This window comes from Thamnophis sirtalis, unplaced genomic scaffold (assembly GCF_051295495.1).
Source record: "Thamnophis sirtalis isolate CommonGarterSnake01/CBP01778 unplaced genomic scaffold, rThaSir2_p1.2 scaffold_5, whole genome shotgun sequence".
In the NCBI taxonomy this organism is placed as follows: Eukaryota; Metazoa; Chordata; class Lepidosauria; order Squamata; family Natricidae; genus Thamnophis; species Thamnophis sirtalis.
The window spans coordinates 58751475-58763464 of NW_028261385.1; the positions used below are offsets into that span (position 1 = coordinate 58751475).

An 11990-nucleotide genomic window follows, 5' to 3' on the forward strand; every position below is an offset into this window, starting at 1 on the left:
CAGTTGGCTGAGCTAAGTTGTCTTACATTTTTAAACTCTAAAATGCTACATGAGGGTAGTGTGCTATAGATTCAAATCATGCACAGTTACTAATAACCACATTTGATGGGCCTCTTCATAGCTTTCTCTGCAATTTATGCAGGCATTAGGAAATGAACTTGCTTGGCATTCAAGAAGGCCAGTTACAATTTCAAGTACCAGAAAAGCCCTATCTTTGTTCACTTAATTAATTATTGAAAGCAAAACTAGCTGCTGAGAAGAGTAAGTCGGTTACAATAAAAAGGTAAGGGAGAAAGATGGATTTCTCGGCATTGCCGAATAACAACCCTGATAAATTCCTTCAGCTAGAAGTGAAGTCCTTAGCAAAAACATCAGCCTTTTTACAAACCTGGTTGGCAAATTTTCCACAAGAACCTTTTCCTGAAGAACAAAAGTGGCACAATCGAGTCTATTCACAGGTAAGTAGCTTAAGTTCCAGACTTGGTCCTAATTTGATGTAATGAGACCCTCTAGTCATGGAAGCAGAGTTTCCAAACTTTTGGCAATTATTGTTCACGCTTTTTTTGCTTTCGGGCTTTTGACAAGAATCCAGTAAGAGAATATATGCAAGGCAATAGTGTCACACAACGTTTTATATTTAATCTAAGGGAAACAACTAAAAGTGAGGAAATGTTTTGTTCCTCAGTTACTACAAAATAATAATCAACTCTCTTTTTCCCCTTCCATTTTCACCCTCACAGGGTTGCTATTTTGGGTGAAGAAGTATTTTAAATTAGTAGCGGTAAAATGATAGTGAAGAAAGTCGGGCAAAAGCAGAGAGTTTTGTGGTGATGGTATTGTTTAGCTGTCTTACTTGAATTGTGTGAATCCTGAACCAAGGGCAAGAATCCTGCTTTATGTGTCCTGAACCCATAATGCTCAGGTTTGCAGCCACTATTGTGATCTTTTGTTATTTCAGTACTTGGCTCACTGCTGAATCCTGTACATAAAGCAGATGAACAAGATTTCTTGCTCTGTGCTCAGGGCTATCAAAAACAACTTTTTGTTGTTCTTACAATAAAAGATCCTCAAGTACGCATATGAAGTGACATTTTCTACTTACGTATGTAAGCATGTTGTCTTGTCTTGCCATATTTTCATAGATCTTATCCTACAGCATAGGCACAGGTTCTATTCTTTTGACTTAAGCCAACTTTTTAAAAGAGATGGACAAAGAGCTGGATGTTATTTCTTTTATGGAATCTCGAACACAAAGGACTCCAGAATTATTTGTTTCCTTGTTTTTACTCCAGCAATCCAGCTACTGTCTGAAATCTTTTCAGTATCCTGTAATCCTAATACCGTAATTGAAATTTGTTGCTATATTTTATCTCAAGATGCAGACTGAATTATTTCTTTTTTGTCTATTTTTCCTCTCGTAATGCCTCCCATCTACCTTTTGTAATATCTGATGAACAGCTCTTGAAGGTGTGCATGTTGATCATGAACTTAAGTTGGCCCATTAAAGATATTACCCTAATAATTACAAATGGAATGAAAAAAAACAGTACTAAGCACCTATACCCGTGATGGTGAACCTATGGCACGTGTGTCTGAAATGGCACGCGGAGCAATGTCGCCTGGCATGTGCGGTGTCGCCCATTCCTCTTTCAGCTTTGTGGAGCGCATGCGCACGCAATGACCAGCTGGAGTTTGTACCTGCGGCAGTGCCGGACAGACTAGCTGGCTGGTGTGCATGCGCACTTTGGAAACCAGAAGTTCATTTTTTGGTGCATGCATGCCTCTTGGGCAGCTTCTCTTCCTGGTTGCGACTCAGATGAGCATGCGCACACATGAGCGCTTCACATGCTAGCTCACTTTTCAGCACTTGGTGCTGAAAAGGTTCGGCATCACTGATTTATACTATATAAGTATCAGTCCAATAAAATAGACCAGATTAAAAAATCAATGCTATTTAAATTACTACTTTTATTGAAACAGTTATAGTTAGTGAATCTTGTAAATCTGTATATACTTCGACCACCCTCACTTTATCTTCATGTGAACTAGGGAATGATTTGTCTAAAATATTTTTTTAAGTTGTTTTCTTGGCCTGATCATTGTTTTGGTACTGACTCTTTCTCTTTTCCATCAAGGTCTGAGTCTCTTTGAGAGCGGGCGGCATACAAATTAATTAATTAAATAAATAAAGGTCAGTCCCCCTCCCCGCTACAAAACATAACTTAAGATAGAAAGATGTCCCAGAATGGATTGTAAGTAATGGGATTCATTGATTTCCGCAGGATTTACATCAAAATAAATAAACTTGGAATTTTAGCCTAAATTATTTTAAGATATTTTTACTATTAAAAATAATAATAATAATGTTGCAAGTTCTGGTATTAAACATGATGTATGCCATATGTAGGATAAATGATCAAGAATGAACCATATGCTGGTTTAAGGACAAATGAGGTTAAGGATTCATTACTACCAGTATGTTTTGTATAGAGAAGGATATGAATAATGACCCAGGTCCTGGGGCTCATTAAATCTTGAGGGTAAGCAAGAATTTCTGTCTACGAATTTGTTTTTGAAAAAAAGAGTTGTTTCTTAGAACTCAGTGCCTCATATAAATTGCATATGTGAGGCTATCAGGACGTCACAAACACTCCATTCAGATTAATATATCCATGTGTGTTTTATTTGTTTTTCATCTAGAAGTTTAGTCTATTCTCTATAGAGGTGGAAGTAAAGTATTTCTCAATCTGTTAAATAACTTCTATTGCAAACCAAAAAAATTTTACCCAATGCTTTTTTATCTTACTCTACTAATTATCAGAGAGTAAAATAAAATAATCCACAAGTAATACTAAAGTTAGCTGAGTTTTCTTCAAATGCTGTGCAAAACCATATGCATAGAAGTATTTCATCTTATCCAACTATTCTTACATAAATAGCACTTGGAAGTTGAAGCTCTAATAATACAAAAATGTTGTTAATATTATACTAATATATGGTGATTAGTTTGGAACAAGCTTATTCTTAATTATAGAGTTTCCAAAGACCTTTGAATGTTTTGGCCAAATCAATTTCCCACATTTTAAATGTAAGTAAGCCAATAAAAGAGTTATTGTTTATAACCTTGGGCCCTGAACCTTAGTTGAAATTACTCCAATGTACATTTAGATGTAAAAATAATTAAAGATTTCTCAGAACAAATGCTTTGCAGATGTTTGAGATAAAAAAAATGGCAAAGTTCTCCAGGAAATGATAACATCCTAGTTTTACTGGGCAAAATGGTGTTATTGCATTGGCTTTATACACATGCACAGTGCAACTGTTTTAGAAATACCATACCAAATATGGGCAACCGCACCGCAACGAAGTGATGAAACTAGGATCAGGAAATCACAAGTTCCAGTCCAGTCTCAGCCAGTCAAACTATTTGTCAGTCCAATCAGCCTCTTGGGTTTGTTAATGTTGCAAAAAATAAAAAGGAAACAACACTTTGTATACTGTCTTGAGTTCCTGAAAAAAGGCAAATCCAATCCATTGAATGAACAAATGAATGACAAGGCAGGTCAGTATTATTAATGAGGCTGGTAGTGTTATGAATCTAGACTTTTAGATAGGCAGGATATAAATCTAAAAAGAAAAATGATGATCATTTATTTGAATACTATTAAATTTGCCTATAAACACATATTATTTTAAAATTACACACAGACACACACAGGTGCACATATACATGTACACACACACACACACACGCACACACACACACACACAAATAGCCCAGAATTGCTTTTTGTGAGATGTGCAGCTATACAATTTTATTAATAAATAGATAAATGTTCAAATAAATATTGAGATTTCCCATTTGGTATAGTGGTTAGACCATCAAACTAGAATCTGTGAGACTTTGTTCTAGTCATTCCTTAAGCCCAAAGCCAAGTGGGTGACTTTGGGCTAGCCACTTTCTCTTAGCCTTAAGAATAAGCAAATCACTTCCAAAAATGCTACCAAGAAAACTTTAGAGACTAGTTGCACTTACTTGAACACTATCAATACAGCTTGAATCACTATCACTGAGATACAAAAGATTTTGTACAATCTGCTTCATTTGGCACTGAAATAAAGCGAAACTGATCTCCTGGGAGAAATGCATTGGCATTCCATTATTTGGCTGCTAATTCCAAGAAGATTGTCACTTCAGTCTCCGTCTTATAGTACAACTTTCAGTGAGGGGATGAAAAGTAGATATTCCTAGGCTGCGTTCAATTTGGGATTAGAGGGTATACAGAAAGAATTACAGAAAGAGCTACTAAAATACCTGGGGGCCTTGAGCAGATCCATTGTGGAACAGCTTTTTTTTTTTGTTTAGAAAAAATTGTGAGTTCAGAGATACATCATCATCATGGAGATATGGAAACACTTGATAGCATATTATGTATCAAACTATGCATGACATAGATAAATATTGGTGAATCTAAAAAGTTCATCAAACCATTTGGGCAGCCATACTGAATTCACTAGAAGGATGACTGCCCAAGCATTGCAAAATGATGAGAAATCTGCTTCTGCTAATATGCTTTGTAGAGTACTTCTTAAAATATCTACTTAGACATTGCTACTAATTGGTGCTTTGAAGTATTTGTTCTGCATCATGTCTCTAATATCAATTTTAATCTGAATACCCTGAGTGATTGTTTTATCATACACAAATCTTTCCTCTTATTAAAGAGCCATTCATATTTGTCCAATGGTTTGATCCAATTACAAGGAGAAAACAGTGGTATTGTTTTTCTCAACAGTATCTTTTCAGTGCCACCGACTGATCATTTCTCAGAAGTAATTTCTCTCAGACTACATTCTGAGCATAAGGTTGATCTTTAGGGAGCCGAATAATAGCCCTCTTTTATTGTGTGTGTTTTCTAGAGAGAAAAGAAAAACATCCAGGAGCAGCCTGTTTGGCAGCTGGCCCCGCTTCACCCAGTAATGATTGACAAAGCTCTTGGAAAGCATGTTACGCCTGTCACTTTGAAATCAACCATCAAAAGCAACCCTCTTTATGATGGGATCCTTGCCGATGATTGTTGGGAGAAAAGGAGACATAACCCATCATGGACAGTCCAAGATTATGATAGGCATTCCAACACTAGCCTGCCTTACTATATAAAGGTACAATCTACAGTAACAATAATATGGGATTTTATGCAACTGAGAATTGAAAATAAAAATATACAATAATTAATGAATAAAAGAGAAGAGCAAAGCAAAATGATTGGCTTGGGAATAGAATATACTATCCATTTGTCCTGGGGGGGGAGGTCAAAAGATTAGACAAGATTGCCTATCTTTCACATCAAAGGATCTGTCAAAGGAAATCAATAGCATTTCTCAACATGGCTTTGTAAGATGTCAGGAAGCAAAGGTCTGTTGACAAGACACTGGTTTTCATCATTAGCAACCTGAAAGTACAGTACTACTACTAACTCCTTGACAGTTTAGTTAGTATTTAGTTACAGCAGTACTTAAATTATATGTTTAATAGCAGAAAGCAGAGTTTGTGATTTCTTTTTCTCTTACTTAACATTTAGAGCCAGTTTTGTGTAATGGTTAAGGCATCAGGCTAGAAATTTAGGAGAGTGTAAGTTCCAGTTCCACCTTAGGCACAAAGGCAGCTGGGTGAACTTGGGGCAGATTGAACAGAAAAAATAACAAGAAATAATATCAATTTATTTAATTTTGATGTTAATTAAATGTAAAGAAATGGAAATGAAACGACACATACTGCTTTGTATCTTTGAATATTTTTTTTTTACTATTGTGTGATAATTTTCCCTTCTATTGTCTCACACATTATATGCTAGTGAAAATTATATGCTTTAAGAATGCAATGTTTGTATTTAAGAATGTGGAGGGAAAAATAGATTGAAACCATAGTGTGATATTTCTCCCAGTTTTTGCAAATGCTACCAAAATTGATGCAATTTTTAAAATCATGATGGGAATCCATTCAAATCACCAGATTTCTTGAAATGGAATCAACAGACAAGTAGCTTTGTTCTATACTGATGTCATCCAGCAGGAAGTTGTATGATTTGTCTAGGTACAATATTAATAGTAAACCAAATAAGTTCGTATGATTTTTTTTAATGGTACAAAAAATTAAGATCTAAGAAAATTTAAAATCTTGAAAAAAATCTAAATTATCTGGAAAAAAGTCTCTTTCTTTTCCAAGCCCAAAAAGCCCTTCAAATGTTTTGAGCCTTGGAAAGAAAAAAGACTTTTTATCAGACAGATAATTTAGATTTTTTTCAAGATTTTAAATTTCCTTAGATCTTAATTTCTTGTACCATTAAAAAGGAAACACAAGAAAAAACGAAAGGAGGAAGAATTCCTTCTGTAGAAGGAACTTTTCTATATGAAGCAAAAGCAAACAAAGAAACCTTTGCAATGTGTTTAATTCTTTTATTTTAATTGTTGTAACACATGTGGGAGCACCTAAGCTAAGACTAGGTGTTTCATTGTTTCAGGATTTTGCAGATCAATAAGAAATTAATAGAATATCAGTCCTGTACCTCTTTTAAGTGGATAAAATATTCCAATAGAAGAGAATATACATAGCACAGGATTGAATTGTCCTTTGTGCTCTCAGGGCTGGTTCTTTTTTTGCAGATGATTCATTAGCCAACTAAACAATATCATCAGTACATAAATATACTTGTTCGTTTAACTCAGGATTAGCAATCCATGTCTGATTAATTCCCTGCGTTTTCTCAGCTCTTCTTTCATTTTTGTAGCCCCCCCCCTCAATATGCATCCAGCAGAATGGGATGATTATATAACTAATTTATGATGTTATTGTGGAAAAGATACAAATTCTTCATCCACGTCAGTTGTATCATGAAATGCATATTAGTTGATCCCTTTCTCCCTATGGAAGGCCAGGCCCTCAAGGTAATGCCATCAAAATTCAGTATGATTTTTTCATTCTCTTTTTTAAACCAAAAAAAAACACCCGGTTTAATAGCTGCATTAACCTATTTACTGAAATTAAAAGAGATGTCAATGTAAAAAAGAGGGCTTACCACTGAAAGCATTGCAACGTGGACCATGGATGCGAAAAGTTAAACATAGATTATCCAAAGAGGGTAGGATACAAATACCAAAAGGTTATTCACCCACCTACCCCCATCTGAGGCAGGGAGAAAGTCTAATCTTATGCCCATGGCTAAACCCAGTTACCATATGTATTAGAAAGAGGGATGTAATTTATTGCTAAGTATGTTCAGTTATATCCAGTTATGGTCCATACATAAGAAAACTCAAATTAACTTTCTTGTAGGAAAATCCAAATGATTTACAGTACTGGATGGAAGATATTTATACTCCAGGATATGATACCTTGTTGAAAAAGAAGGAGAGAGAAGGAAAACGGTCTAGACACTGTCTTATCTTGCTCCTTGTATTGCTAGCTGGTATTGTGATGGCTGCTGTAGCAGCCTGCATCATGTTGATCTGATGAGCCAAATCTAGCTATTAAAGTTTATTGCACAATCCTTTCCTTTTTCTTTTACATTTCTTTGGCTAAATTGTTACTATTATTAAGATCAATTAAATAAGCCAGCCATGCTTTAATTTAATTCTCATGATTTCAGAAGAAACTAAATGCAACAAACTTTTTTTAATAAAATATTTTTATTTTTTGAATAAACACAAACAAAATCATCTTCCATTACAAATTGTAGAAAGTGTGTCAATTGGTTACAAAGAATTTTCGTGCATCTCTTCCACAGTCATCACCTATAATTCATATCAAGTTATATATTTTACACCACATATATTTATATATATTGCTATCATCATATCTTATCCTTCATATGACTATAGTTGTTTTAACGTCCCTTTATAACAAACATTCCAAAATTTAGAACAAAACCACATAGTTGCATTCCCTTATCTATTTTCAATAGCACCCAACCACCTTATACCTTTATAACACATTCAAAATAAAAATTAATTATGTTTAATAACAAAAATTAGACCTCTTTTCTTAATCATTGTTTACAATTTATATCCAATTTCCATTTTATCCTGACAATACAAATTATTACATTATTATCATTTTCAGTCATTTATTTAACATTAGTTTGACTAAGTTTAATTTACTTTTTCCCCTTTTTTCACCCTTTAATTTTTTTTACCAAATTTCATCTTATCAAACCAATGCATATATATACATTGTTGTCATTATCAAATATTTATCTAACTTTATCCATTAACACTACATTTTTAACATAATGCTCTAATTTTAACAACATTTTTAGACCTCTTTTCTTAATTATTGTTTACAATTTATATCTAATTTCCCTTTTATCGTGTCAATACAAATTATTACATTGTTATCATTATAGTCATTTATTTAACAATAGTTTGACTAGGTTTAACTTACTTTTCCCCCTTTTTTACCATTTAAATTTTTTACCAAATTTCCTCTTATCAAACCAATACATATGTATTGCTAATTGTTATCATTATCAATTATTTACTTAACTTTATCATTATCACTATATTTTTAACATAATGCTCTAATTTTAACTAAATTTAAGTAGTGTTTTATTATTACTTTTCATATCTCAACCAGTCTCTTTCCAATAATAGTGTAGTCCTATTTCTTTTGCCATTTGTGGTATTAGTCTTCTAGTTATTTCCTTAATCAAATTTGTTTGGACTTCTCTTCACAACTTGTTACTTTTACATATCTTGTAAAATCTCAAAACCCTCCACCAGCTTTTTTAATCAGTTTATCTTTGGTTATCAGTAGAGTTTTTGTCAAAATTTCTCTCCTTAAGTCCATCCATTCTTCTCTTTTTTTCTTCTATACTTTGAAATCTGTAGTAAAGCACCTTTCCATCTATCTTCCCTTTCCTTGTTCCACTCTTTCCATCTCCAACCACACTCAGTCCACTGTCAATATACATGGTTATCTTGCCTCTTTGTTCATTTTTCCCCTGGGTTTTTAGGACTCCAGCCTTCACTTTTTCTATTTGCTGAATATCTTCCATTTGCTGAATATCTTCCATTTTTCCATCATGTTTTACCACATTAAAGTTTATATTTTCAATATTTTCCAATCTCTTCTCAATTCTCTCTGTTGTTTCTAATAATTTTTGAATTCCAGATATAATCTGTTGTAATGTTATGGTTTCTTTTTGAGGTCGTGCAATCCTTCCAATTAATAAACACTGCCACTCTTGTTTAAAAACAAATCTTTGTTTTCACTTCTTTCCAGGTAGCAACAAGCATCCAGAGAGCACCTGCATAACCAAGTTCTTAAATGAAACAAAATAAAAAGAAAAAATCCATCCCAACCAGTATTGTAGAAATAAAGGAAAAGATTTAATCCATAGGTTAAAAAAAAGAAATAGAAGAGAATCTGAAACTTTCACTTTAAAAAGTAAAAAATATTCACAAAACTTCCATTGATAGAAAAAATAAAATAAAAAAGATAACACACTGTCCAATAATGCTTAGTTTTGCCACTTATTTCCTTTTCTTTACCATTTTAATTTAACTTCAATCTTTTTTTGGCAGTCTTTTATAAAAATAAGATTTCCTCACCAGATGGACACACTTTCTCTTTCCACTTTTCCTCCCATTGCGGAGCTGTCCCGACTTCAGCAGCTTGAGGCTGTGTTTTTTGTTGCTGGCTAGAAGAGATTCTCTTTGATCAATCAGGGACTTTGTGATGTCCCTGAGATTAGCAAGATGGACTCTTCCCTGTCACCATCTCTTTGGGATGGTTTATGTCCAGATGGAGTGTCCAGCGGCAAAAGTGTCAACTGCGATCTCGGAGCTCCAAGGTCACACATCATACCGTCGCGATATCAGCTCCTTTCTTAAATGCAACAAACTTGATCTAGGTCCAGTTTTCTAATTTGCTTTTAAACAGTGATCTATAAAATCTCCTACAGCAAAGCAATCTAAAATTAACAAGTGGTAGTGGCTATACATTTACGTTGAGGAAAACATTGGTTAATGAAACAGTGTAAAATATAGTACAAACTTTTTTAGAACTACTTTGAAATTGAAACTATACTACAAATGTAAAATGCCCATCTGTCATGTGACTCTAAAGGTATTGGTCTGATTTTCACATTGCCTTGCATCATAATGTGATACACTTTTTAAAAAATAAACCATGAATTAAAATTTACTGTGTTCTGTGAATACAAGATATAGATAACAGTTATGTTTATTTAATAATTTATTTATTTATCAGATTTATATAGCTGTCCATCTCATAAATGTGACTCTGGACAGCATAGTTAGTGAGCAGTCAATGGAAACATTTGAAATGCAACTATTATAAATAAATATAGAATGAAACATAAAAATAAAGCTGCAGGGGAGTGAACCAGCATCCTTCATACAATATAATCATTTCTCCATTTCTCTGATTCACCAAGTCTGGTAAAGAAAAGGACACACACACACACACACACACACACACACACACACACAGACAGAAAGACACACACACCAAGTTTTGAGGAGGTTTATAAATTCCAATAGTTTGGGGCCAACTTTTCCTTGGGGAGAGATGTTTCGCAGGGTGGGGACCACAGTAGAAAAGACTTACTTTTTGGATCTCAACAGATGAAGCACTTTAGCAGATGGGGCCTGTAACTTAATTTATTCCGCCTGCTGGGTCTGATGGGGTGGGTTGATATAACTAGAGAGAGAAGGGTTCCTTAAATAACCCAGTCCCATGACACATGGGCTTTTAAAGTCAAAACCAACACCTTCAATTGAACATCTGCACCTCTGCATTTTGCACCAGAATGCTTTTCTAGGACAGCTCCAAGTAGAATTTAATAAATAATTCCCAGTGCTCCCCTCTCCCTCCACTCTTCCCCCTCTTCCCCCTCTATTTGTATGTATAAGTATATGACGTAAACATACAGTATATGTGTACACACACATAAACACACACAAACCCTGTATGTATGTATTTATTTATTCATGGGCCTTAGACAGGGCCAATTTGGTTTCACATGCAAAACCTGAAAACAAGAACCCTATTACTTTCCATCTGCAACTGATAGGTTTCTTTTGTTGACATTTATAAGTTTCTTTATTATCTTAGCTGATAGCTACTGAAATAATTATGATCTTTTCTCCAACTCAATTGGAGCCACCTTGGTTGTGTTCATTGGTATCTTGTCATCCATGAATCCTAAAACTATTTACTGTATATACGAAGCAATGGTGAAATTCTTTTTTTTTTACTACTAGTTCTGTGGACGTGGCTTGATGGGCATGGCAGTTGAAGGATAGTGCAGAATCCCCATTCTCTCCCAACTCTGGAGCCAGCCAGAGCTGGTATTTGCTGGTTTGCCAAGCAAATTAGTGGGGTGGGGATGAGATTTTGCCATATCCTTCCCCTGCCACACCCACTAAACTATGCCCACCAAGCCATGCCCACAGAACTGGTAGTAAAAAAATTGAATTTCACCACTACTATGTAGGCTGAAATTGACAAAATGCATCTCCAAGAAGCCAGAAGATACTGACAACTCAATCACAAAGCAAAATCCCTTCAAAGATATGGAAATCTCCTAATCACAACACTGTTTCCTGATGCAGGATCTCTAATGTCAGACCCCTCATAAAATTCCACACCTAGAAAAGATCAACACATCTCGCAGGGCAAGAGATTACCTTTCTCACTGGACTACAACCATTCTCAGGGCAAAATCACCTCAATTAACACATCCATACAATCAAAACCCACTATTACTACAATTATGCTGTTAAGTAAACTCTGCCTATGCTCCATGCAACTTGTCCTGTGTATTCTTTATTTGACCCGGCCTGGATTTGAACCCAGAACTTTCTCCTAACAATGCAAACCATGTCAAAAAAATAAATGTAATCTAATTAGCTTCTTTTACCATGGATTATTTATTCATCTACCGTTATAGCCTAATTGCATGTAT

At 34.5% G+C, this 11990-nt stretch overlaps 1 protein-coding gene across 1 annotated transcript; it reads left to right on the forward strand.

Moving 5' to 3' along the window:
- The first annotated feature begins 296 nt into the window (after positions 1-296).
- MINAR2 (membrane integral NOTCH2 associated receptor 2) lies at positions 297-7547 on the forward strand. Its single transcript, XM_087715104.1, has 3 exons — positions 297-458; positions 4921-5163; positions 7334-7547. The coding sequence occupies exons 1-3, from the start codon at positions 297-299 to the stop codon at positions 7508-7510; spliced, it is 582 nt and encodes a 193-aa protein (XP_087571230.1). The 3' UTR covers positions 7511-7547.
- The last annotated feature ends 4443 nt before the right edge of the window (positions 7548-11990 follow it).

Excerpts from the sequence above, each read along its gene's own strand:
- MINAR2 (XM_087715104.1), top strand. The coding sequence starts at position 297 with ATGGATTTCTCGGCATTGCCGAATAACAACCCTGATAAATTCCTTCAG. Across the intron at positions 459-4,920 it reads ACAATCGAGTCTATTCACAG|AGAGAAAAGAAAAACATCCA; the intron begins GTAAGTAGCTTA and ends TGTGTTTTCTAG. Across the intron at positions 5,164-7,333 it reads GCCTGCCTTACTATATAAAG|GAAAATCCAAATGATTTACA; the intron begins GTACAATCTACA and ends ACTTTCTTGTAG.